Genomic DNA, 25,006 nt, shown 5'->3' with positions numbered 1-25,006 from the left:
TCGGTGCACAAGTGCATGAGCTGAACACCACACACCCAGCAGAGCCAGAGGGTCGGCAGCCCCCGCGGACGGCTTGGTTCCCGTTCAGCCGTTGGGTGGGAGGAAACAGTGCTCAGCGGAAAGACGCTGCCTCCCGAGGCCCCGCAATGCTCTGCTTTTGCAGGGCTTGGGCAGATGGAAGCTGGTGGCCCTGAGCGCCCAGGCGTGGGGAGGATCCTCGGACCCGCGAACAGTCAGGATCCAGCTGCCCGCGTTTCATCCCCATGAGACTCACTGAGTGGAAAGGGAGGCCTTGGGGTCTGTCGGGTTCCTGCCTTGGCGAGCCCCAACATACCAGCCAGTGTCTTCTGGACACTTTCCAAAGAGGTGATTTATCCAAACCAGCCCCAGCAGGGCACCTGCTGAAATGCTCCCGGGTTTGTGGAGAGGGTGAGTGGAACTCGGGCGAGAGTGGTAGAACCACAAAGGAGCAAAGCCCACATCTGTCCCAGGAAGTGACGCTGAAACAGCTTCCTGGGGGGCCACCCGCTTACTCCAACATTTCTGCCATTGCTGAAGGCGTTTCTGCTCTTGCCACATTTTTTGTTTGCTTTTGTATTTTTAAGGTGAATCATTTTGGGGGGACAAAGATTATACAAGTTCATTCTGAAGGATTTGAGCCATGAAGAACATTCAAGAAATGGTGAGAGGTATTTGTAATGTCTAAAGTTTCCAAATCGGAAAGGAATTTCTCCATATCAACAAGGAAGGGACGGCTAACCTAGCGAAAGAGGAGCAAAGGATGCAAACAGGCAATGGAAAGAAGAAGTCCAGGGACTGCCAGGCACACGGAAACAGGGCACCACCCACTGGAAGCACTGGCCCTGGGGACAGTCGGGAAGCTGATAATCCCAGCTGTGGGAGACAAGGGCCACGCGGCCCCTCCTCGAAACAGCTGCAGTGCAGGCCAAGCTGCGATTCCATGGGCCAGCCAGCCCTCCTCAGTCAGGAGAGGCCTGGCAACAAGTCTGCCCAGGCTTGGCAGCTCAGCCCGGGGAAGGGTCATGTCTTGCTCAGGTGTCTGGTATGACTTGGGGGTAGGCTCTGCTTCCCACCGCCTCTGAGGAACCCAGGCGGCTGAAAGCTCCGCCTTCCACAACAGGGGTTGGCAAACCTTCTGTAAGGGGCTGGAAGGTGAAGACATCACATCCAGCTTTGCAGGCCATACAGCCTCTGTTACAAACACTCAACTCCAGGCAAAACCAGCCACGGATGACATGTTGTGGCTGTGTTCCAATAAAGCTTTATTTACAAAAACAGGTGGTGAGTGGGATGTGGCCCCCAGGCAAGTTTGCCAGTCCTGAGTTAAAACACTGGCAGTCACCGTGGCAAGGGAAGAGAGTGTGTGGCATAAGGATCTCACCACGGCTTGTCATTGCCTTGGCCCAGAAATGACACTGTCACGGCTATTCCCAGCCTGGGGACAGAATGAGCCACACTGCTGGAAGTACAGTCTGAGTTTCCAGAAGGAGGCAAGGATTGAATATTGATGAACACGGGTAATGCCTCGCACATCCAGCAATGTTATTCTTTGATAAATTTCTCCAAGTAAATTTTTACACAGATCCATAAGGAGATATGTGTGTTAAAAGGTAATTTTCAGGAAAAAAGTAAAACCATGACTCTCATAGAAATATAAAAAGGAACACATGTTTGAAATTTAGTCTATTCACTTATCAAGGAAGGGATGTTATCACCAGTTCAAAACAGAATCCAAAGAATAGCCACACTTAGAGATCAGAGATATTTAAATCAATATGCAAGTGAAGGCAAACCGGGCTCTCCCCTGGGGACGGGAGGTATGAACTGGATTTCCACTACATAGCACAGAACATTCCCGTCTATCTGAATTCTTTTGTATTGCTACCAGTGACCTACAAGGAACAGAGTTATAAGATAGTTCTAAATAATGACTGAGTAGAATCAAATAACCTTGAGGAGTGTTCTCTAGGCAATGCACAGTTTTCTGTGAACCACAGATATTTTTCTCCACATGTGAGGTTCTTCCTGCAGCACTGGAAGGCCGTCTGGGTACCCACCACCCAGGAAGGGTAAGTGAAATTGGACAGCAGCAAGGACACTACAAGGTGCAGAAACGGGCAAGCCAGATGCACCCACAGCAATGACGAAGGAGCTTACAGAGGCAGTGTTGAGTGCCTCTGGGTAAGCTGGTGGCCCTGAGCGCCCAGGCGTGGGGAGGATCCTCGGACCTGTGAACAGGTAGGCCGGGCACGGTGGCTCACACCTGTAATCCCAGCACTTTGGGAGGCCAAGGCGGGCGGATCACGAGGTCAGGAGATCAAGACCATCCTGGCTAACAGGGTGAAACCCCATCTTTACTAAAAAATACAAAAAATTAGCCGGGCATGGTGGTGGGCGCCTGTAGTCCCAGCTATACGGGAGGCTAAGGCAGGAGAATGGCGTGAACCCTGGAGGTGGAGCTTGCAGTGAGCTGAGATCACACCATTGCACTCCAGCCTGAGCGACAGAGCCAGACTGCGTCTCAAAAACAAACAAACAAACGAACAAAAAAACACACAGGCAACAGACATATGACCCATAACCATTTATATTCCTTAAAAATGCAAACACATGAAACAACGTATTATGTCAGAACAAACAAAAAGATCTATCAAGCACAGGGAATACCAGCCTCCTGAGACAAGGGCAATAGGAGTGGCGCGTAGGGTAAAAATAAATATCATCACAAACAGGGACAGGCACTTCCCATGCCCGATGATGAGAATGCACCAGGGGCGTAGAACTGTGGCTATTCCAACCTCGCTGTCAGAGGTTCCTTCCTCTCCATCAAAACGACAAAGTTCAAGGACATGGTGGCTCACACCTGTAATCCCAGCACTTTGGAAGGCCGAGGCGGGAGATCCCCCGAGGTCAGGAGTTCGAGACCAGCCTGGCCAATATGGTAAAACCCCATCTCTACTGAAAATACAAAAATTAGCCGGGCATGATGGCGCATGTTTGTAATCCCAGCTTCTCAGGAGGCTGAGGTGGGAGAATGCTTGAACCTGAGAGGCAGAGCTTGCAGGGAGCCAAGATCGTGCCACTGCACTCCAGTCTGGGCGACAAAGTAAGACTCCGTCTCAAAAAAAAAAAAAAAAAAAGTTCAAGGAAGAAAGGAAAAAAAATTCCAAATTCCTCTCTTCAGGAAAACCATCTACATCAGTGAACAACGCCCTGATATTTTTACGCCTGTATAGCAACAGAAAGACAGGTATGATTTCATGAAATGGGATCTATCGATGCTATTTTAAATTACATTTAATATCAGTTTTCAACATAAGCAAATGAAAGTAAAACTAGAGAATTTTCTGCACCAAAACCGTATGGACCTTAGATTTTAAAATCCCCTGAAAAATCCCCTGAAATGAGAAAAACAAATGGATTCTGTATATTGAAAGATCACACGATGTGTGCACAAACTATTTCACTTGGAATCCCTTCGGTCTAAACACCGACGATTCTTCTGCCGACTGCCTCTGTCCATCTTCCTATAAATTAGATTTACATATACAAAGTGCGTAACAGTTTTCATCCCTCTACCACGTTTACCTTTACTTACTGTGGCTGTCTTCAGCCTTTCTTCTAGGGCAGCGGTGTTCACGCTGCAGTGTGCGCTGGAATCACTTTGCTAAACGCAGGTGCCGCTAACGCCCACCCGCCAGAGCGCCTGAGCCAGCAGGCCTGGGTGCGACCTAGACACCTGCATTTCCCACAAGCTCCCAGATGGAGGCTGGGGCCGCTGGTCCAGGAGCCACACGTGGAGAACGACTGATTTCTGTCAATAGCAATTTCAGCCTTGCTATGTTGTTAGTTGCTGTTTGAAATGTATCGGTTCGGTATTGACACTGTTTTGGTTTTCAGTTTGCTTCCTGAGGTCTGACATCTTATTTTCATTTCTTAAGTCTTATATATTTTTAACATTTATTTTACTGAATTCATGTTCTTATCAAACTGTTCTCTTAGGCAAAGCACAGGAATGGTTTTTTCTGTTCACGAGCTGTGCGTCCTCTGCCCTCCGCATGTTTATCTTGCGCACGCTGTGGTCCCTTCTCCAGCACTGAGTCACGGGTTTCTCTGTGGGATGCTGGCCTGTCGCTTGCCCTCCCCTTCCCCGCCTTTCCATCCTATTCAAGCCTGAGCAGCTCTGACCGGGTCTTTATATGCTTTAACTCAGCCTTGGAGGGGTTTTAACTCTTTCCACAAAACCTGGCAAAGGCTCATCTTCCCCTCTTAGACACGGGAAACCCAGGCAGTTTGTGTTCAGGCCACCTTCAGGAAGCCTGCAAGGATGGTGGTGGCAGGAGGAGCTCAGCTGAAGTGGGAGAAAGTTTGTTCAAATGCTGAGGCTCTGCCGCTGTTCTGGAATCCTGTGAAATGGCCCGGACCAGAGCTGGCTTCACCTCATGACAGGGGGAGTGGTGCGTCCAGTCCCGGTCGCAGGCCACGCCCACAGGCCAACGCATCCCTGGAGCCGCCACTTCTTACGGAGAGTTTCAACTCACTGCTATCTTCCCATGTCTGCCAGAGGCATTGCAAGACTCCCGTCTCCAGACCCGAAGCACAGAGGTGGCCTGGGCTCCGCTTGTGTACCAGTGGGACTCGAACTTGTCGAACTTCTGCTCTGCTCTGAAATCTTCTGCTTCTTTTCTTGGCTACTAATTTTTTTTTTTTTTTTTTTTGAGGTGGGGTCTCATTGTGCCACACAGGCTGGATGGAGTGCAGTGGCACAATCAGAGCTCACTGCAGCCTCAATTTCCTGGGCTCAAGTGATCCTCCCACCTCAGCCTCCCAAAGTGCTCGGATTACAGGTGTGAGCCACCACACCTGGCCTTTGGCTACCAATTTTCAAAGCGTATGGCCTTGTTTGTTTTCTGCTGGGATTATTTTTCTAGTTTTTCCTTTCTATTCTGTTAGGGACTGGGGGCAGGGCACTGTGATTCTGCTTAATCCTGCTGTCTTTGACATTTGTTTGAATGTCCATGAGCAGGGACAAATCTTAGTCTCATAACAATGTGTCTGATTTGGGGAGCAGGCCTCGCTCAGCACCGACCGCCCCTCGTGGCACAGCACTGGCACCCCCCGGTGTTCAGTAAGCACAGCAGCTGAGAGATGAGCAGATGGGTGTGAGCACTGGATACTCCCTGCGGCCCCTCTGCAGAGCTGGACCTGCAGCCCAAGACTCCTTGGGGTGAAGGGTCTAGGGTTGGTCCCTGTCCCTGGACAGTGATGAAGTCAAGAGCATGGGGCAGTGTCTGTCCCTTTTATGGGGGGAAGCTGAGGCCACTGGGGGCAGTGCCTGTCCCCAGATGTCCCCAGACTCAGATGCTCTGCTCCTTCCTTCCCGTACATCCTGGGCCTCCCTGTGTCCTGAGAGCCTGCGGCCGCCTGGCTAGTCTGGTTGCTGGTCCTCCCCCAGGTGCAGGGTACCAGTGCCCGCACAATGAGCCACCCTGCCCCTGACAGGAGGCACATGACTCAGCACACCCCCTCCTGGCATTGCTGTCCTCCTGCCAAGATCCTGAGGCCATGCCAGAAAGGACCTGGGGCCAGCCTAGACCTTTCTATCATTTCACTTAGGCAGCAGCCTTGCCAAGGTCCCCCGGGGGCAAAGTGGCTGTTTGGGCCTGGCCTCTGCTCCAGCCTGGCGTCCCCCATGCTGAGTGTGGCCCCAGGCCCAGCGCTGCAGGCTGTGATCCCAAGGCTGCACCTCTGGCTCTGACCTCTGGCCACAGGTCAGGCTGGGTGCCTGGCTGGCCACCTCCCCTCACAGTGCTGTCAGACTCTCAGTGAACTCATGGGGGAAATGATTTCCTTTCTGTGTGAATTCAGGCTGGGTGTGGACAAGCTAGGAGGTACAGTTTCCTCCACACCTGTTTGGAGGTGATTTTCTTCAAAGAACTGGCAGCCCGGATCAAGAAAAATGACTCGCAGCCGACAAAAGCCCCAGGTATTCCAAGGAAACAAAATCAAACACCAATGTGCCTAATGGAAGCCTCTGGCGGCCTGGAGAGCCCGGCTCGGCAGCCCCTGGTGGCCCCAGGGCCTCTGCTCGCTAATTAGCCAGGGTTTCCAGTTCAAGGAGCAAGCTCTGTCCATGCCAAGAGCCACCTGCCCCAGTCCCCAGAGCCTTGGGGCCACAGTAACTTGGGAGTGAACTGGTCCCCAAAGCTCAGCCAACCCACTGCCATCAGCAACAGAAGGCAGAGGCTGCAGGACCACCCTAGGTTGCGCCCCACCCAGAGCTCATCTCCAGACACGGCCATGGGGATGACTTCCCAGGGAGCCTGTGGAGGCTGCTTTTTATTGCAAGGTCCCTCCCGAGACAGAATTCCACGGTTTTGGTAGCAGCCTCCCCGGCAAACCTCCCTGCCTCTCCTCTTTCTCTGTCCTCTACAGAAACCCAGGCATGTGTGACAGCCGTCAGAGCCCCGGCACCCCTCCCGCGGGAGGGCCTGACTGGGGAGGAAATGATAAGCTACTTCCCAGGTCAATGGCAGGCGCTGAGCAGGCGGCTCTGCAAACGCTGGCCTCCTTCATTCCCACAACCGCGGCCGCAGCGCCATCCTTCCTCCGCTTCGAAGCCAGGAAGACACGAGCTCACAGATCAGCAATTTGCCCAAAGTCACGCTTGGGTTGCTGAGTGGAGACTGGAAACCAGAGCCTCCTCACTACCAAGACCAAGCTGCTCACCTCCGAGCATCGCTCTCGCTCCAAAGACTCTGGGATGCCCCTCGGGGGACGAGTGGACACCCTCTGACCGGAGCACAGGCTGCACCACGAGGCTCCCCGCGCCCCACCGAGCCGGTCAGGGCTGCAGTCTGCTCGGTATGGCCAGGCTGGGAGGATCCTGGGGGCTGAGGCTCCCTCCACGGAGTACTTGGCCACATACTGGTCCTTCATGAACAGTTTTCTCATGGAATGGATCAGTTGGCCCTGGGATGAAAGCCAGCATGTCAGAGCAGAGGCATCTCCAGAGCTTCCACCCAGTTACTTTGTACTTTTTAAATACACAGTGAATGCACACAGCAGGAGAAGTGCTGCAACTCAACCACACATCATGGTCAAAAGTGCAGAGTGGACCACTCCAGACCCCCCTGAAGGCCGTCCCCAGGCTGCAGGGCCCACAGGGCTCTGGGACTGCAAGCCAGAAGCGTCCTGTGTGCAACCCAGGTGCCGGGAGCAGGAGGATGGGAGAGGAGACTGCACTGAGAATGGGATCTGCTTACGGACAGAAAGCAACCCAGAGCCTCACATAATGAGCTGCACCCCAAGACCAGGACAGGAGAGGAGGGCCCCAGGGATTCCGTTCTGAACAGGAAGCCCAGGGTTCCAGGGCAGACGTGTCCCTTGCAGATTTCCAGAGAGAGGGGCCACACCTTGGCACCTGTGTGTGTTCGGCCCCTGCTCCAGTGACTTCTCGAAGTCGAGGAAGGATGGCTGCACGCTCCTCCCACCTGCTCCTCTTACCCTCCCAGGCAGGCACCCGGCCACTCGAGTCCCTCAAATCCCAGGTGGTCATGAGCCCTGCACCCCATACTGCAGCTCCGGCCCCAGCAGACGGGAAGATGGGTACAGCGATGAGCTGGGAGGGTTTCCGCAGGGTAGGGCGTTACTGGGGGAGGACGTCCCTTTCCACCAACTATGGAATTAGCTCATTAACCCGCATGCTCTGTGAGGTTCTGGGCCTGCAAATCCCTAAGCGATGCCTCCAGGGGTCCTCCCCGCAGGCACTGCGCTCAGGGCCATGGAGTGAGCCTCAAGCCCAAGGGCCTCATTGCAATCACAAACACCCCCACTTCGTCCAGGGATCAAGTCAACGCTGATGGACGCTACACCTTCTCCAGCCCAGCTCCAGCTCATCTCAATGAATCCCTTTGCTGTCCACATAAAAGCTTTGAGTTCAACGGCTCCTGACGCCGGTGCAGGACCTCCCTGAAGGAGGCGGGACCGAGGTTCTGTCAGGCACACCTGACATGAACGTGTGCCCAGGCGTGCTAAATGCACTCACTCCCTTGAGTCAGATTTTGGGGAAAGTCGGAGTGAGGCTCCTGCAAGCAGAGAGAAGGCTACAAGCACAAGCTCTGGGGCCCGAGGGCCCCATGCTGGCAATGCCTGCCGTGTGTCTCTGATGCCCTGCCTAACTCCACTGAACCTCAAGCTACCTTTGGTGAAATGAGGATAAGGCCACGACCTCACACGGTTGGTGGAAGGAGAGAGGAAGCCCTGTATGAACTGCCAGGGCAGTGCCCAGGAGAGGGACGCCCAGCCCATGGCAGTGGGTGCTGTGCCTCCCATGGGACTCCTCAGTTCCATAGCCCAGTGCTCAGCAGGGAGTGAGGGTGGGATCCTGAGTAAGGAACTGGGATCCAGGCTGCAGTGCAGCCCCTTCCTCTTGGGGCCAGAATCCCTGGAGACCTAGACCAGGCCACCTGGGGCCGTCCGGCCTGCTCACACCGCTTGGACCACGGCCCGGGACATTATCTGGCAGCAGGCATCCGTGCCTGGGAGTACCAAGAAGTCATACCGGAACAGCCCTGTACCAATGCAGGTGCCTGAGGCCTGCATCCCACACCAACTCCCAGAGTCCCCAGGGACAGAGCTCCCGGGGACCACAGAGGAAAACGGCTCGGCGACTGTCGTGTGTGACTGCCTTCTCCATGCCCCACTGGGCCAAATGCTCGGCCTAAGGAAGAAGCTGGACAAAGACTGGGAGGCCCCTGCTACCAGACACAGACAGGCATGGTCCCTGCCTCTCCAGGGCCCACCAAGCCCCGCCCTCTCTGCCTACCAGATAGACAGGCCCCTGACTCTCTGGGGCCCAGAGCAAGCCCTGCCCTCCCTGCCGAGCCTCAGGCCTCCAGGCCCAGGATCCCCGTGGGGCTCCTCCCCGGGGCTCCTCTCACACTCTGGCCTTCCTGGTGCCATGAGCTCCTGCTCCATCCACTGAAGGCCTCAAGGACCATGCAACAGGCCAGTCTAGTTCTTGTTGCCAGATGGCAAGAGGGGCAAGGGCTCCAGGAAGCACTGGGGGGTGCCTCAGCACGCCCACAGCAGCGATACAATCTGCAGGGCCCAGTGCAAGACAAAAACGGGAGGCTCTTGTCCAAAACTTGTCAAAACTTTCAGGACGGCCACAGCTGCACATTAAACCAAGAGTGGGCCCTTCCTGAGCGTGGGCACTGGGTGACCACGTGCACAGGTGTGCCTGCCCTTCAAGCTGGCCCTCCAAGTCCAAGTTAGCCAATTTACATCCTCAGGCGATGAGGTGGGGGAGGTGAGGTGGGGGGACAAGCTCTGCCGTCACTACAGCTGTTTGAGCAGAAGCCCAGAGGTTCCATTAACGGCAAGGCCCAGGATTACGCACAATTCTTAGGGAAACAGCAGCTCATTTCCACCAACACCTAAGAGCTGGAACCTCCTGGGCCCTGCCCACACGTCCCTCTTCCCAGCCTCAGTCACGCACTCCAGAGACGAAGCCAGGCTGTGCTCAGGACAATGGCCTCCGGGCTGCTCTTCTCCCTTTGGCCCCTCAAGGCCCTGTTCAGAGGCTCCCTGTGGTCTCATTCAAGGCTGGTTCTGCAGCTGGGTCCTGAGCTCCCACGGGACAGAAGATAACCGGGACATCTCCACAGCCTCTGCTCCACGAGTGGCGATGGAAAAGTAACAGGCATTCGAAACACTGCACTAACTTGACCTTGTTCAGGGTCTACAGCCCACTCTCCATTTCGCAGCTGTAAGTGGAGTCGCTGGAAAACCAAATGTAAAAAGCAGCAAGACTGCCCAAGCAAAGCTGCCAAGGCTAAAAGCCCCAGCCATCTTGAAAGCACGAATACACGTTGGTGGGACCTGGATCCGGACTCGAGCCTCCAGCATTCCAAATACAAGGACAAACTAGGGTTTGCAAAGGCGGCTCGGATGCCAGCCTGACAATGCAACTCAGTGTGTCCCTTCATCTTCCACAAAGCCAGGCCTCCAGTGGGTCTGGGACAGAAAAAACTAGAGCCAGCTGAAGTGGCCCTCCCTCCTTGGGGACTTCACCGAGCCTCGCGCCATCCTGGCCTAGGCAGGAGCCAGCAGAGGCCTGTGTATTTATTTTGCAGGGAACGGTTCATACAAAGATAAAGCAAGTAGGCTTCCGGCCTTGGGCAGGCTTTCTCATTGCTTAAACCCCACAAATGCAAGGACACATGTCTTTCTTTGGGATGGATGTATGAGAGCTCACCATGACCAGAATAGCGTCAGGATTTTAAGGTAAAATCAAAGCAAACCAACTGCTGATTGAGTGGATTCTTCCAACACTGGTGCAGACAGAAGCCTGGGCAGGAACGAGCACCAACATTTGTGTCTGAGGAGCAAGACGCACGGCTCGGAGGGCAAAGCCAGTTAGAAATTGTACAGATCATTTGTGTCTGAGGAGCGAGATGTACGGCTCAGAGGGCGAAGCCAGTTAGAAATTGTACAGATCAGCTTCAGACGTCCAACCTGACTGGACTGCAGCTGCCCAGGTATTTGGTCAAACATGATTTTTGGGGTGTATCTGTGGGGGATGAGATCAGCATGTGACCTGGTGGATTCGGGAAGGCAGGCGGCCCTCCCCAGCGTGGGCAGGCATCCTCCAATCCGCTGAGGGTCTGGAAAGAACAGAAAGGTGGTGGAAGAAAGAATTCCCACTCTCTGCCTGTTTTTTGTTTTTGCTTTTGGTTTTGGTTTTTGGTTTTTTTAGAAACAAGGTCTTCTCTGTTGCCCAGGCTGGAGTGCAAACTCCTGGGCTCAAGCAATCCTCCCACCTCAGCCTCCCACGTAGGTGGGACAACAGACGTGTGCCACCACACATTTTTTCACTTTTTGAAGAGACGAGGCCTCACCTATGTTGTCCAAGCTGGGATCCAACTCAGCCTCAAGCGATCCTCCCACCTCAGCCTCCCAGAGCACTAGGATTACAGGCGTGAGCCACCGTACCTGACACTGGCCTGTTGAGGTGGGACATTGGTCTTTCCTTGGACTGGAACTTGCACCACTGGCTCTCCTGGGTCTCCAGCTTGCACACAGCAGATCTTGGGGCTTCTGAGCTTCCAGAATCCTTATCATAACTGTCTCCATATCTCTACCTCCTGTGGGTCCGGTTATCAGGAGAGCCCTGACTGAGCCTGAACCTGGACCCACCACATTCCATCTGGGAGACAGGAGAAGTCCCACCCTCAGAACCCATTTTCTTATGTACATGATGGCAGAAAAATCAGGCTGTCCCCATCTGCAGCCAGGCTTGCTGTGAGAATCTAGGGAGGGGGCACACCTCAGAGTGGGCTCACGAAGTGGTGGCAGAGATTTAGAAAGGTTTCCAGTCCTTGTAGCTCCTCTGCCCCACGCTGTGTGGCTCTGGTCATTCCTCAGCAGCACAGGCTGGCCCTGTTCTAAAGAAGCTGAGATGATGCATCTCCTGCCAGCCAGACAGCTGCCCATCACTCACAGCTTCCTCAGGGATCCCTCAGGCCCCCCAGTCCGTGAGTGGACAAGAGGTCTGCTGTGGGCATGCCTTGGCCCAAGCGGGAGGCTCAGGGCTCCCGGCCCACCACCTTCTTCACACAGCTCCAGTCCACCAAGCTGCCCCCTCAGAGCACGCCCTTTGGAAGTCTGGGGAACGGTTCCTCCCTGTTCCCCGAAGACTCTGTTTTTAGGCATCTGAAGTGTAGATGTAAACATTGACCTTTCCCACCTGTGTTTAGACCTGGTGCCCTCAGTGTAGGGGCCCCACACAGGCAAGGCCTGTGCATGTCACACGGCCACCATGTGCAGGTGAGTGACAGCCGCATGCCTGTCTCTGTCCCCGTGGTCGGCTGTGCAGACCCCTGCTCGTGCCTGCAGCTTCATCCCGGTGTCACAGAAACGCCACACAGCTCCGTTCTGTGATTCAAGTAGGTGCCTGTCTAGTTGTGTGACACTGTCCAACAATTACGGGGCAATTGTTCCCACTGCTCCCACGACTGCTTCAAAGAGGCTTCGAGTCAGCGTCCCACTGGCCACCTGCTGGCCAGGGCTTCCAGTACGTTCCGCTTCAGCCCCTGGTTCCTTTGTCAGGTAGCTGCTGAGCTTGGAAGGAGTGCAGAAGGGCCCTGCTTCAGAGGATTATTGGCTTTTGAAGTGAAAAACCCTAAAACAATGCTGACACTTCCCGTTTCAGTCTCATCTTTGAGTCTGGATTTTCGCCGGGGCTCTGTGGCCCTTTCCTGCAAACATCTGACCACGAGTCATCAGAAGGAGAGGCTGCTATTGAGAGAGGAAACCCTGCAGCGAGGGTGACTGATGGGACTCGGGGTGCCTGTGAGGCGTGCGGAGGGGTCTTGGGAGGCTGCTATTGAGAGAGGAAACCCTGCAGCAAGGGTGACCGATGGGACTCGGGGTGCCTGTGAGGCGTGCGGAGGGGTCTTGGGAGGCTGCTATTGAGAGAGGAAACCCTGCAGCGAGGGTGACCGATGGGACTCGGGGTGCCCACAGGTGTGCGGGAGGGGCCTCGGGAGGGCCACACGCTCCTGTGCCGCTGGCACCCCTTCACCACCCCCGGCTCCCCAGTGCAGACCGTGCTGGGCAGCCGTGTCCCATGGATGCCTGGTCAGGGTCCTCCTCTCACCACACCCTCCCTGGGTCCCCTCAGCACCCAGGACAGGACGTGCCGGACACCGAGAAGCAGCAATGATGGAGGGCGGCAGGCGTGGTCACATCCGGGCGTGGAGGGTTAGGCATCTTTAAGAAACAGGGTCTAGGAAGGCTCTAATGGCAAGTCAAAGAAAATGTATATAACGCTAAAGTTCTCTTCCTTGTTCCTTCCTAAAATTCCTAAATTTTAAGAAGTGATCATAAAGTATTTGTGTAACTAAAAAAGGGGGAACAGGCCAGAGGGGTTCCCACGCCTGTCCCCATTGCACACCGAGGCCTCCAGCCTGGCCATCCCCTGGGCAGCAGGACGGACAGTGGGACCCACCGACACATGGGGGCCCTGCTGACGCCTGCCCGGGCTCCTGCCTGGCTCTGTCCCTCTCGAGACCTGGGACGGGGCATGCCCCTTGGTCTCTTTCCCCCGGCCAGCGCTGTGGCATGGCTCCTGGGGCGTGGGCCAGCAGAGGCTAAAGGCAGCTGCCTGCAGTCCCACATCCACTAGAGGTCTGCACAGGAGCCGCCCTGTGAGTCCACAGGATGAACCAGCAACATGTGCGTCACACCTGCTCGCAGAGAGCCTGGCTGCATCCTGGGATGGGGGCTTGGTGGGGCAGACCTGCAGGCCCAGGGAGAGGAGAGGCTGCATGAAGGGCTGGGCGGTGGGGAGGGGGATGCAGGGAGCGGGCTGGCAGGGTAGGGGCCAAAGCACAAAGGGCTCTGCAGGCAGAGTGGGGGGCCCCAGCACAAAGGAGCAGACCTACTGGGCAGAGATGAGGACGCTGTTGTCTGTGGAAGGTAAAGGGTTCAGGAAGCCAGCGCTGTGCAGCCCACAGCAAACCCGCCCCCACTGGCCCACAGGGCCCCAGCTGTGTGGCTTGGGGCTCCTCTTGGCCGGTGGGCACTCACCTGCAGGCTCCATCATGAGATCTGTAGGTGGGAAGAGCTTCTGAGCACCAACAGCTTCCAGGTACCCCTGCAGGGCTTTTTCTGGTTTTCTTGAACTTCCATGATGGGCAAAGCAGCCTCCCCTCTCTTCCTCCCAGAGGCCTCCCTCCCCTGGATGGGCAACCTTGTGCCAGACGTAGCTATGGAGACCACCTGTCACCACACATGGGACAACCTATGTCCACCTCTCCCCACAGTGTGCACCGCATGGGGACAGGGATGAGCCTGGGCCAGGGCCCCAGAGGGGTACAGCCAGCCCACGGCAGACGCAAGGCTCTGCTGACCAAGCTGGCAAGGCAAGGCTGCTCACAGCTGCCAGAAAACACAGGGCACGGCTGCCGATGCCAGCCCCGCGGCCCCACGCCTTCTCTGAGGCAGAAGGCCCATCTCTTCAGTGGGTGAGACCCTCCTCTCAGGCCACCTGGGAGGTGAGAAGAAGCTGAAGGGCCACCCAGAGCAGGGCCTGTGGCTGCCAGTCTCCATGGGGCCTTCTTGTCGGCCTGAGGTGGGGACTATGGTAGACAGAAGAGTGCCCCAAGGACAGCCTCATCCTGATCCCCAGCTCCTGGGACGTGGGACCTCGGGTGGCAAAGGGGCTGAGCAAATGGGGTTGAAGATATTGATGGGGGGTTTCCTGGACTGAGTGGCCCAATGCCATCACAGGGGTCCTTGTACGAGGGAGGCAGCAGGGGTCAGCAGAGAGAGGAGACGAGAGGAGGAGTCACAAGACCATATACACGGGTGGCCTCTAAAAGCTGGGCAGGCCAGGAAACTGTTTCCTTGCAGAGCCTGCAGGAGGGACCAGCCCTGCTGACACCTTGATTGGAGGCCTCCTGGCCTCCAGAACTTAGGAGAATAGCCACGAAGTGCAAGGCAGCTGCTTACCGCAGCCCTAGGAAACTGCTCAGCCCCAGGGAGGGGTGCCTGCCGGGTGACCTGAGCATGGTGGTGCAGGAGGCAATCAGAAACAGGTGGGTTTCTCAACCCGCCAAGGCCCGTTTCTTGGCCTGCAGGAGGAGCCCTCGGTGTCTTCTCAGAACTCCTATAGCTCTGGACACTCACTGTCCGCTCTTAAGTCCCCTTCCCCCTCCTCCTGTGCCCTCTTAGGTTGGAAAACGCAACAGGCACCGCAAACGTAAGCAGCGGCTTGCCTGGACCACAGGTAGCCGGCAGAGGCTTGCCCTTAAAAGGCTGGAGGCTTCAAGGCTGTGACCACGTGGAGACAGCACGGCACACACAGGCTTCTTCAGGAACTGCAAACTTAAAATAGACTCCACTTCCAAGCCCACACACTGGCGTCTCTCCAGGAAGAGCGAGGTGGAGGACGCCCCCGCCGCCTCAGGGCTGCGACAGTGGGGAGTGGGTTCCACCTGCTGGGCTGGGCTGGGCTGAGTGACTGACCACCTCGGAGCTGTGAGAGTGGGTTCCACCCGCAGGCTGGACTGAGTGACCGCCTCGGGGCTGTGAAACTGGGTTCTACCTGCCAGGCTAGCTGAGTGACCACCCCAGGACTGTGAGAGTGGGTTCCCCCGATGGTCGGGCTGTGACCGCCTCGGGGCTGTGAAACTGGGTTCTACCTGCCAGGCTAGCTGAGTGACCACCCCAGGACTGTAAGAGTGGGTTCCCCCGATGGTCGGGCTGTGACCGCCTCGGGGGTGTGAGAGTGGGCTCCACCTGCCCGGCCGGCAGAGTGCCAGCCAGAGATGCCGCTCTCCTGTGTCCTCACGCGCTCCTTCACCAGAGAGACCCCAGTGAAGCTCCCTGACAACCAGCTTTCTGAGCCAAGGACATTCAGAGGAAAAGCACGCCTTAAGGAGGGCAAGGTAACACACACTGCTGAGCCTTTCACTTTCCTTTAAACAGCAGAGGCTGCATATTTACCCATTAGATGAACACACACAAGTACTTTGTTAGATGCAAAAAAAAGCGGGGGCGGGGGGTTGTTTTTTGTTAACTCAACAGTCTGAGGTCTTTCAAGTCATTTCTGACCAGCTAAAAAATATCATTAGTTTTTTTGTTTTGTCTTGTTTGTTTGTACTCACTGCTAACAAACAGCTGGATAGAACCAGAGCAAGACCATCTATGCTCCCCCAACTGGGTGGCACTGTTGACAGGTGACGACTGGTTGGCCATGTTGGCGACACGCCCAGATGTGAGAGTTCCGCGTTCTCACGGCTGCTGTGCCGCCACCCAACCTGCCCCGGACAGCAACGTTTCCTCACACGAGGGGTTCCTTTCACCTGCTTTTGGCAACGGGGATTTCTACGCAGCTGGGATTCTTTCTGCATCTAAATTACATTCTCTCAACAAGACTGATTTTTCCCCTTCACAGAAGGGTTCATTTTAATATGGGCTTTGGCTGGCACATACCATGTTCTTCTCAAATTTTATTTCAATAGGAAGGAGTTCATTATATTTATGCACTAATAAGGCTTCGTGTGAAGTATACAAATACTACAGACAGAAAATATGTGAAAACTTCCCCAGGTTGAAGGTATCTAAACCACCTCAAAACACGGGCGGGGGGCGAGGTCTGCTATTCCCGCCACAAAACACGAAGGGGCCAGAGTGGGTGAGAGACCATGAAAATAGCCGTGCAAGTTCGCATGACCAACGCCGGCATTTTCCACTCTCAGGACGGCACGGAGACGTTTCTAGAGAAGGACCATTAGACAGTCGTCCTGCGGCCAGCGCTGGATTCTGTGTTGTTCTGAGCTGAGAGCTTGTCCTCATCAGGGTCCCGGTCCACGAGGACTTTCAGGACCTGCTGCAGAACAACCAGCTGCCCAGTGGTCCAGACCCACAGAACAACCAGCTGCCCAGTGGTCCAGACCCACAGAACAACCAGCTGCCCAGTGGTCCAGACCCACAGAACAACCAGCTGCCCAGTGGTCCAGACCTACTCCCCATCTTCCTAAGGTGGCTCTTGGAGAACCCAGGACATGGGGGTAGGCACGCGAGGCAAAAGGTTGAATTCAGACCCACACCTTGCCAGACACCCGTCCAGAAGTGGCCCCTGTGTGGGGTTGCTGTTGGCTGACTCAGCCATGAGGACTGACGGGGCCGCAGGAGGACAGACCAGGGCAGGAGGGAAAGCTGGGGGCAGGCCCAAGGGGAGCCGAGTCATAGGCTGGGTTCTCAGAGAGGGGTGGCCGGCAGCTCAAAACCCAGGGCCAGGGGACGATGGACTCTGGCTCCGGACCCTGTTGCTGCCTCGCCTGTGGGCATGGCTCTCGGCAGATGCAACCTCGACTCCAACCTGAGAGACCAAAGCAGGGCAGGGCAGCAGAGCCCAGAGTGGGAGACGGCACAGGCTCTGTGACAAGTCCTCCAGAGGAAAGCTCTGCAGCCAGGGAGACAGGGGCGACAGCAGGGACCAGCTGCCCAGGAAAGGGACAGGAAAGGGGGCAAAAACCAGCAAAAGGAGCCAGGTTCCAGACAGGGACCGGGAATTTCCGAATGGAAACGCACGCCAGGCCATTCCTGGTACACCCATCACTGGTTCCCAAGAGAAAGATACGCCTGGACCCTTCCCACAGGTGCAACCCACCTGTCAGGAACCAGCAGCGCTGCGACCCCAGGGGCCCCAGCGCCTGCACTCGGAGGTGAGGTCGGTCATCCCCACCATACATGCAAGACGCACAAAATCCAAATATAAAGTCTGACTCACGGTGCTAACTTCTGTAGAATAAGAAGATGTGAGTGGCCATCGTCACACACAGGACCACCGGCCATGACCAGCACAGCAGCTGCTTGTCCCTCTGGCTGCAGAGGGGGTAGATCCAAGGCATGGGGCCCGAACATGTGGGGTCCTACCCGCTCCTCTTACTATGTCTACAACAGCAGGATTCTGACGGTCTTTCGGGTCCCCAGAGTTGGACAGAAGGGCTGTGCGCTGCCTGCTGCAATACTGAGAGGAGGAAAGGCCTCCCGTGCTCGGAGCCCCGGCATTGCTCCAGCCGTCGGGACGGTCGAGCGCTCCGCACCAAGCTCGCCTTATTGCAGGAGAGGGCAGACCAGTGGAAACGCACTTTCCAGCCCGCTGCCAACCACAGCCACCTTTCTATTCGTGCTTCCTAAACAGAACAAAGCTCCATGACAAGGCGGGGAGAGCGCGGAGACAAACGCACTCATTCTGGTGGGAGGAGCGGCGTCACGGCGGAGCTGGGCAACAGAAAACTCGTGCTTTGAGGGTAGTCCGGCTCTCTACCCTATGTGCTTGCTCTTTCCTTAATTCCCACACTGTGACCCCTGCCCCAGCCAGCTCAGCCCCGCTCTGCGGACACAGAGCTTGCCGAAGTCACGTCGACAGCCACTGCAGCCGCCCTCCCCTCCCTGACGCACGTGGAGCACCTGACCCGGCCCAGCCGCCTCACTCCTTCCCTCGCTTCCCAGGCCCTCTGCACTCTCCTCAGCTCTCCAATACCTACAGTGGGCTCTGCTGGGTGCCCTGCAGTTCAGACCAGACCCTCACAGCTCAGACACCCCCTCCACTGTGGGCTCGCCAAGTGGCACAGCTTTCCCATTCTGCACATGCACGGCCCTGCATCAGGGGCTTCCTTCCACCCGGGCCTCGCCCCTGAGCCACCGCTCACATTTCTGCTCTCACTGCCACGTGTCCAGCGCTGAGATGCTGCCTGGGATGTAGGAGGCCCCATGGACATTCACTGTAAGAAAACCAACGCTACCACATGGGACGTGCCAGAGGAAACGGCTTTGTAAAAATTAAAAGCTGGGATTTTTAATATCACCAGGTATAGTCTCATTAAAAAATGTTTATTCAATGAAACTACACAGCACTAAAACGAGTGCTTCCCAAAATGTAACCAGCAATTGGATCTAACTAGGGAGCTTCAAATTTTAATTGAAAGATATAAAGTGTTCACTTGTGAAAAATTTACTACTATTAAAATAATTTTTAAATTAAGAATTTTAAAACTATACATTAATAGTGAAAGCAAAGGAGCAAACTTACTCACATGCTTCAACACAAAATGTGATAGTTTCATCTGGCTTCCTACTGGAACCCTTAAAGCAGCCTCCTCCAAGCAAGTGCGGCCAGGCTGAGCCAGGGGACAGACGCTTCTGGTGGAACATCTATCACTCTGAGAACAGCACCACTCTTTTGGGGACAAGTCCATAACTGGAGCTCCCCAGCCTCCTGGAAGTCAGGTGGCAATGTCCAACATCCGAACGAACAGAGCCCAGCACTTCAATGGGGGAGGACGGGAACGGCTGGGATCCTCTGCTGAGAAGAGGCTCCTCTCCCCGAGGGCAGCCCGCGGTTTCCAGTCACAGATGGGTTGCTGTTAAAAGGTACTTTGCTTTGTATAACTCAAGAGAGTATTAGAAAATCCTAGCCACGAGAGGTGACTACTGAGAATCACCTCCTCTGTTTTCTGGCTCATGATTTTCCTAAAGCAAAGCCTCAGGCTCCCAGCTTCTATTTACATCCGGATGTAAAGCCCCAGATCACTCGGGCACCTGCTTCCATTCATGGAATTCTGGCCAGCCAGTGGCTGCTGCCTACATAAGCTTTTCTTCGAAAAAGCTTCTCTCATCACGGCCTTCCCTCCACCCCTATTTTGCCAAACTCCCAAATCTTGCAGATTTGCATCCAGTGTGAGCACGGACTGTGCTTATTCCCAGAAACTAGCCCCCTGCTTGCTTCTTTGTGTTGACATGCGCACTGCTGAGAAGAGCCAATCCAGAAAGCTATTAACTGGTAAGCAGGACACAGAGAGATTCAAAGTCAATTAATGGCCAAAAAATGGGACAAATGTTAAGCAAGACAAGAGCTTCTTTCACTTCTGCTGTAGTAGAGAAACCAACACGAATTCAATTGAAGCAGCGTAACTGAAGGTCCCTGGGTCCGCCTGTGGCCTGGAGGTGGCCGCCTCTTTCCCTGCTGTTCTTGCCGCAACACCTGGGCAGAACACGGAGGCTCCATGGCTGCCTGGTGGACAGCAACCAGCAGCCTGGCAGCGAGGGGCTGGTGAGCTGCTGCTGCTACCTACCCAGGCAACCCCATCTTGCTGAAGTGGTCCTAAGTAGCTGCATGTAATCTCTCCTAAGAAGCTCAATGCTCTTAACAATTTTGTTATAACAGTTGATGGAACAGAAAGATACGTTAGAAAAAAACAAGGACTTTCTCTTCAATACAAAATTCTCACACCTGTAAACACATACCTGTGTGAATAAAATCTAGACACAAAACCACACTGCTGCAACAACGTGATTATTTCCTGATCTCCAAAGCACTGAGAAGTCCAACATGGAATCTTGGAAAATGCATGATTATTTTGATCCTGGTTTGTTGCAGTTGCTGTTTTAGTTGTAAGAGCTTTCGTGAGACGAACTCATGTACTGCTCTGAAATAAGGAAATCAGGGCATCTCCTCACCTCTTCTTGAGGCTTCAATGTGGAGAGAAGACTTGGACAGTGTTTATTCGTCTTTCTCTGCTGAATACGCATATCATTGAAAACACCAGAAAATGAAACAGATGAATGTCCTCAGCACTACAAATTACACACTTCCCATTCCATCCAGGGACTGCAACCACACAGGGTCAGACACAAACGCAAGGGGCAATCAGAGCAGCCGAGTCCACACCATGCCGACACTGAGCCCTGTGTGGTTGGACAGCTCTGCCCCTTGCAAGGGCAATCCTGACCACATGGCAGACCTGCCCTCTCACTGCTGAGGACACTACCCGTGCAACCACCAAGGTTGAAGGAAACAGCTAGCTCTTTGCAGCCAAAGACATTAGGAACAGCTAAGATAATTAAAGATGGTTTTCTTTTTCTTTCCTCCCCTCCGCAATGGGTTTGTGAGGTGCTTAGAGCAAAAGATACTCCGTGACTGGCCCAATGCCCAGCTGTGCTTTCATTTCATGATTAAAGCTGTTGGTTTCTTAGTGAAATGCAAAACTTCAGCCACTTAAATCTGGACTCCAATTCAAAACTCCTGGGAAACTTTATTTTCAATTCTTAAAACAAGGAAGGCAGGGAGAAAGGGAAAGGAGGAAAGCAAGGAGAGACGGAAGGAGGGAAGGAGGAAGGGAAGGGAGGAAAGCAAGGACAGATGGAAGGAAGGAAGGAAGGAAGGAAGGAAGGAAGGAAGGAAGGAAGGAAGGAAGGAAGGAAGGAAGGAAGGAAGGAAGGAAGGAAGACGAAAAGAGGGAAGGAGGAGGGAAGGAGGCAAGGAGGAAGGGAAGGGAGGAAAATGAGGACAGACGGAAGGAGGGAAGGAGGAAGGGAAGGTAGGGAAGGAAGGAAGGAAGGAAGGAAGGAAGGAAGGAAGGAAGGAAGGAAAGAAGGAAAGGAGGGAAGGAGGAGGGAAGGAAGGAGGCAGGGAGGAAGGGAAGGGAAGAAAACAAGGACAAAGGGAAGGGAGGAAAACAAGGACAGATGGAAAGGAAAGGAAGGGGAGGGGAGGGGGAGGGGAGGGGGAGGGAAGAAGGAGGGAAGGAAGGAGGCAAGGAAGAAGGGAAGGGAGGAAAACAAGGACAGACGGAACGAAGGAAGGGAAGGAGGAGGGAAGGAAGGAGGGAGGGAAGGGAGGAAAACAAGGACAGACGGAAGGAAGGAAGGGAAGGAGGAGGAAAGGAGGAAGGAGGGAAAAAGGCTGGCGGATGTGAGGAGGGAAGGAGGGAAGGCGGGAAGGAGGGAAGGAGTGTGCATCTTCTTTGCATGCTCCGTGGCAGCGAGGCCTGGCAGAGCTTCCGTGGGGAGCAGAGCATCGTCCCCTGCACCAGCACTGGAACTGCTGCCCATGGCGGCTACGGAGCACCTGAACTATGGCCAGTGCAACCAAGGAACCCAGTTTTAAACTGTATTACATTTTAGCTCATTTAAATTTCAATAGCCACATGTGGCTAGGAGCTACCATACTGGACACAGTGGAGCTTTACAGTGGAAAACTCACAGTTCAATAGGACTCACAACTGACAGCTCAATTCCTAAACGATGATGCTGAACCACAACCAGCTTGTTTTGGTTTTCTAGGCTTTGACAGAGGTGAATAAAGAAATGTGATTTTCTTTCTCATTTCTCAGTTTTGACTGGCAACTTGATTTTCTGGGTAATAAAGAGAGTATATCATTTTGCTTTTGCATTTTATGCCATCAACAGTCTAAGCTCAAATCTCCTTCAGAGGAAGGAGTTTGAGACGCTGAGGACAGCCACCACGTGAACCTTTTCAATGTCTCTCTTAAAACATATTATTCTGTAAATCTATGGTAATTTTCTCCTTTTGCTATTTCTTCTTCACTTTCTTATTATTTCTTTTCTTTTTTTTTTTTTTTCTCTCTCTCTTTCTTTCTTTCTTTTGAGACGGAGTCTGCCTCTGTGGCCCAGGCTGGAGTGCAGTGGCACGATCTCCGCTCACTGCAAGCTCCGCCTCCCAAGTTCATGCCATTCTCCTGCCTCAGCCCCCCAAGTAGCTGGGACTACAGGTGCCCACCACCACGCCCGGCTAATTTTTTTGTATTTTTAGTAGAGACGGGGTTTCACTGTGTTAGCCAGGATGGTCTCGATCTACTGACCTTGTGAACCGCCTGCCTCGGCCTCCCGAAGTGCTGGGATTACAGGCTTGAGTCACCACATCCGGCCCACTTTCTTTTTCTTTTCCACTCTAATGTAGCACATTACTAAAATAAATACAGTAGGCCTTTAGAAAATCTCAATTAAACCACACCACACCAAACAGGGCACAGAGCAGCGTGTGTGCACGTGTGCAGCTTCGACACGACCGCACGCACACAGACGCACGATGGGGAAAGTCCCACGGAAACGCTTTTATTTCTGGAAGTCGGAAGAAAAACAACGTACACAACCTGAATGGCACAGAGGGGCAGTACTGAAACCACAGGGGCCGCCGAGAGCCGGCCGTTCACAGCAGACCACTGTTTTCCAGTGAGAGTGGTGGGCCATTCCAAAACAAAGCCAGAGGGTTCCAAACATCCAGAATGGACGCTGCTCCCCCGACTCCATTACCTACACTACAGGATGGATGGCTTTTTGTGAGACCACTTCTTCCACTGTGCAATTTTCGCATTATTTACCCTCCCCCGATCTTAAAGCCATATGGCGTCCAGGAGAGTGCGGCTGGTGCAGCTTGGCCGTCGCTGTCGCTGTGACGCAGCTGGAGCAGAAGGTGGCCCGTTCACTTCAGCCAGATCCACTTGTCTCCCACCTCGGTGTTGTACCCAGGGCTGTACTTGCGGCCTGGCAGCTGTGGGGGGAAACAGGCATTGGTGCACTCTGTTTAAAGTGAAAGAATGTTTTCCCAGCTCCTAGTTCAATGTTTACCCAGCAGATGCCTGTAATTCATGAGTTCATTCAACAATGCTGGTGAGCACCTATCCGTGGCAGGTCTATCCTGTGAGTGCAAGGATGCCACAGGTACACAAACCACAACCCAGCCCTGCCTGCCAGGAGCTTCCGTTCCGGGGCTGGGAGCCACAAATGGAAAGGAACCACCTGAGTGTCCTCATTAATGTCAGGAGGGCAACAAGCACCACGGGAGGGGGACAGGGACAGCCACGCAGACACAGGGATGGGGCTCGGGCCCAGAAACCACAGTTCACCAACGGAAACACCAAGTTATCTCTGAAAACCGCCCGGGTGAAATCCCCTCTGAAGAGAGTCTGCAGGGGCCCTTGGGGTCCCTGCAGGGCTGGGCCGCTGGCTGGAAGGGGCCCTTGGCGGAGTGGGAAAGTAAGTTTCATCCAGGCCTTTTAAGTAGACGTGGGCAGGGTTGAGGAAAACCAGCAAAGGAGGGGGAAGCACTGCAGGACTGACCCTAGTGGGAGCCACTGAACAGCTCCAGGAGCAACAGGAGGAAGGGACCACAGAGCCCAGGAGGAGCAGATGCTGCCGGAGAGGCCAGCAGGGACTGAGCTGGGCAGTGACGGAGCTGCAGGAGGGATGTTACAGCTCCCACTTCTCCCACCATCTGGGAGAGGTCAGGGACCCAGGTGGCGATCCACAGAGGCCAACCTCACAGGGCACAGGGAGATCTAGGGGGCAACAAGAGCCCCCGCCAGCACAAAGACGCCTGTTCACGAGGGGAGGTGGCCAGCACAGGGCTGGCTGAGGCGGAAGGAGGAGTGCTGCTCCGCAGGACCACCTCACTGTGGAGCCCGGAGGAAAGCGCCCAAAACGGTGTGTCGCCCAGCGATGGCAGGTGGGAAAACGATGAGTTTTTTCCTATTTTCCAACCAGCATGAGCACACAGCCAATTTGTGTACACACACACACACACACACACACACCCCTTCCAAATTCTGCCCTTAAGAGCGGGTACTAAAACCATTTTTAAAAGAATCAGCTTTTCCTCTATCCTAACCAGCAGCAGCATTCGCAGCCAGCCGCACAGCCAAGGCTGCCTGGACCACGCCACTGAAATGTGCCTGCTCGGCCTCTGCCACGGTGGCCACACAGTGACAGACGAACACACAACGTATCCTACGGAGCAGCAGAGAGGTCGCCCCAAGACCAGCCATCTCAGACACAGGACAGGCAGAGCTCTGAGGATCTTCAAGGCCCGGGAGCCACCCTCCTTCCTCCCCAGAAAGCCTCTCCTCTCCTCGGTGTGCAGCTGTGAAGTGGGCCCTGAAGTGGAGAGGCTGGTGCTGTGTTAGTCCGTTCTTGCGCTGCTATAAAGACATACCTGGGGCTGAGTAACGCAGAGAGAAAAGAGGTCTAATTGGCTCACAGTTCTGCAGGCTGTGTGGGAAGCGTGGTGCCAGCATCTGCTTCTGGGAAGGCCTCAGGAAGCTTCCAATCATAGCGGAAGGCAAAGTGGGAGCAGGCATGCCACATGGCGGACGCAGGAACAAGAGCAAGAGCGTGAGGGGTGGGGGGCTGGAAGCTGCCACATACTTTAAAATGAGCAGGTCTCATGTGAACTCTGTGAGAACATACTCATTACCTCAAGGAGGGCACCAAGCCATTCATGGGGGATCTACTCCCATGACCCAAACACCTCCCACCAGACCCCACCTCCAACGGGGGATCACATTTCTACGTGAGATCTGGAGGGGACAGACATCCGAACTACATCAATGCTCATCTAAAGGCAGGCAGGGGTGGGTGGCACAGCCAGACTCCAGCCCTCTGGCCCAGGATACAGTGTGGATACAGACGGTTTTGTCTGGGTACCAGGAGAATTCTGGGACACAGAAGAAAAAAGAAAAGCCCAGCTCCTTCAGGAGTGTGAAATCTGAAAAGAGACTGAGATGAAAGCACAGGTCATTCAGCCAGTGACGCCAAGACAGCCCAGAGGGTTTGCTATTGTGGGATCCCAGCAGGGAGCGCAGGCAGCTGGTCTGGCAGAGTCCAGGGA

The 25,006-nt window shown here is 54.6% G+C and overlaps 1 protein-coding gene across 2 annotated transcripts in view; it reads right to left on the bottom strand.

The window, feature by feature from the left end:
• The window catches only part of NDUFA10 (NADH:ubiquinone oxidoreductase subunit A10), a 206,838-nt gene that overhangs the window by 33,879 nt on the left and 147,953 nt on the right, over nucleotides 1-25,006 (bottom strand). The window contains exon 11 of one of the 2 annotated variants that reach the window (XM_050751546.1): nucleotides 22,440-22,891. The exons of the other annotated variant lie outside the window; for it this stretch is intronic. Coding sequence (XP_050607503.1) covers nucleotides 22,823-22,891 — 69 coding nt within the window. The 3' untranslated portion in view covers nucleotides 22,440-22,822. Of the gene's footprint in view, nucleotides 1-22,439; nucleotides 22,892-25,006 lie in introns of those variants that run through there. 2 annotated transcript variants of the gene reach the window in all.

Source organism: Macaca thibetana, chromosome 12 (genome assembly GCF_024542745.1).
Source record: "Macaca thibetana thibetana isolate TM-01 chromosome 12, ASM2454274v1, whole genome shotgun sequence".
NCBI lineage: Eukaryota > Metazoa > Chordata > Mammalia > Primates > Cercopithecidae > Macaca > Macaca thibetana.
The sequence above is the reverse complement of the archived record's forward strand: the minus strand, read 5'-3'. Positions and strand labels throughout refer to the sequence as shown.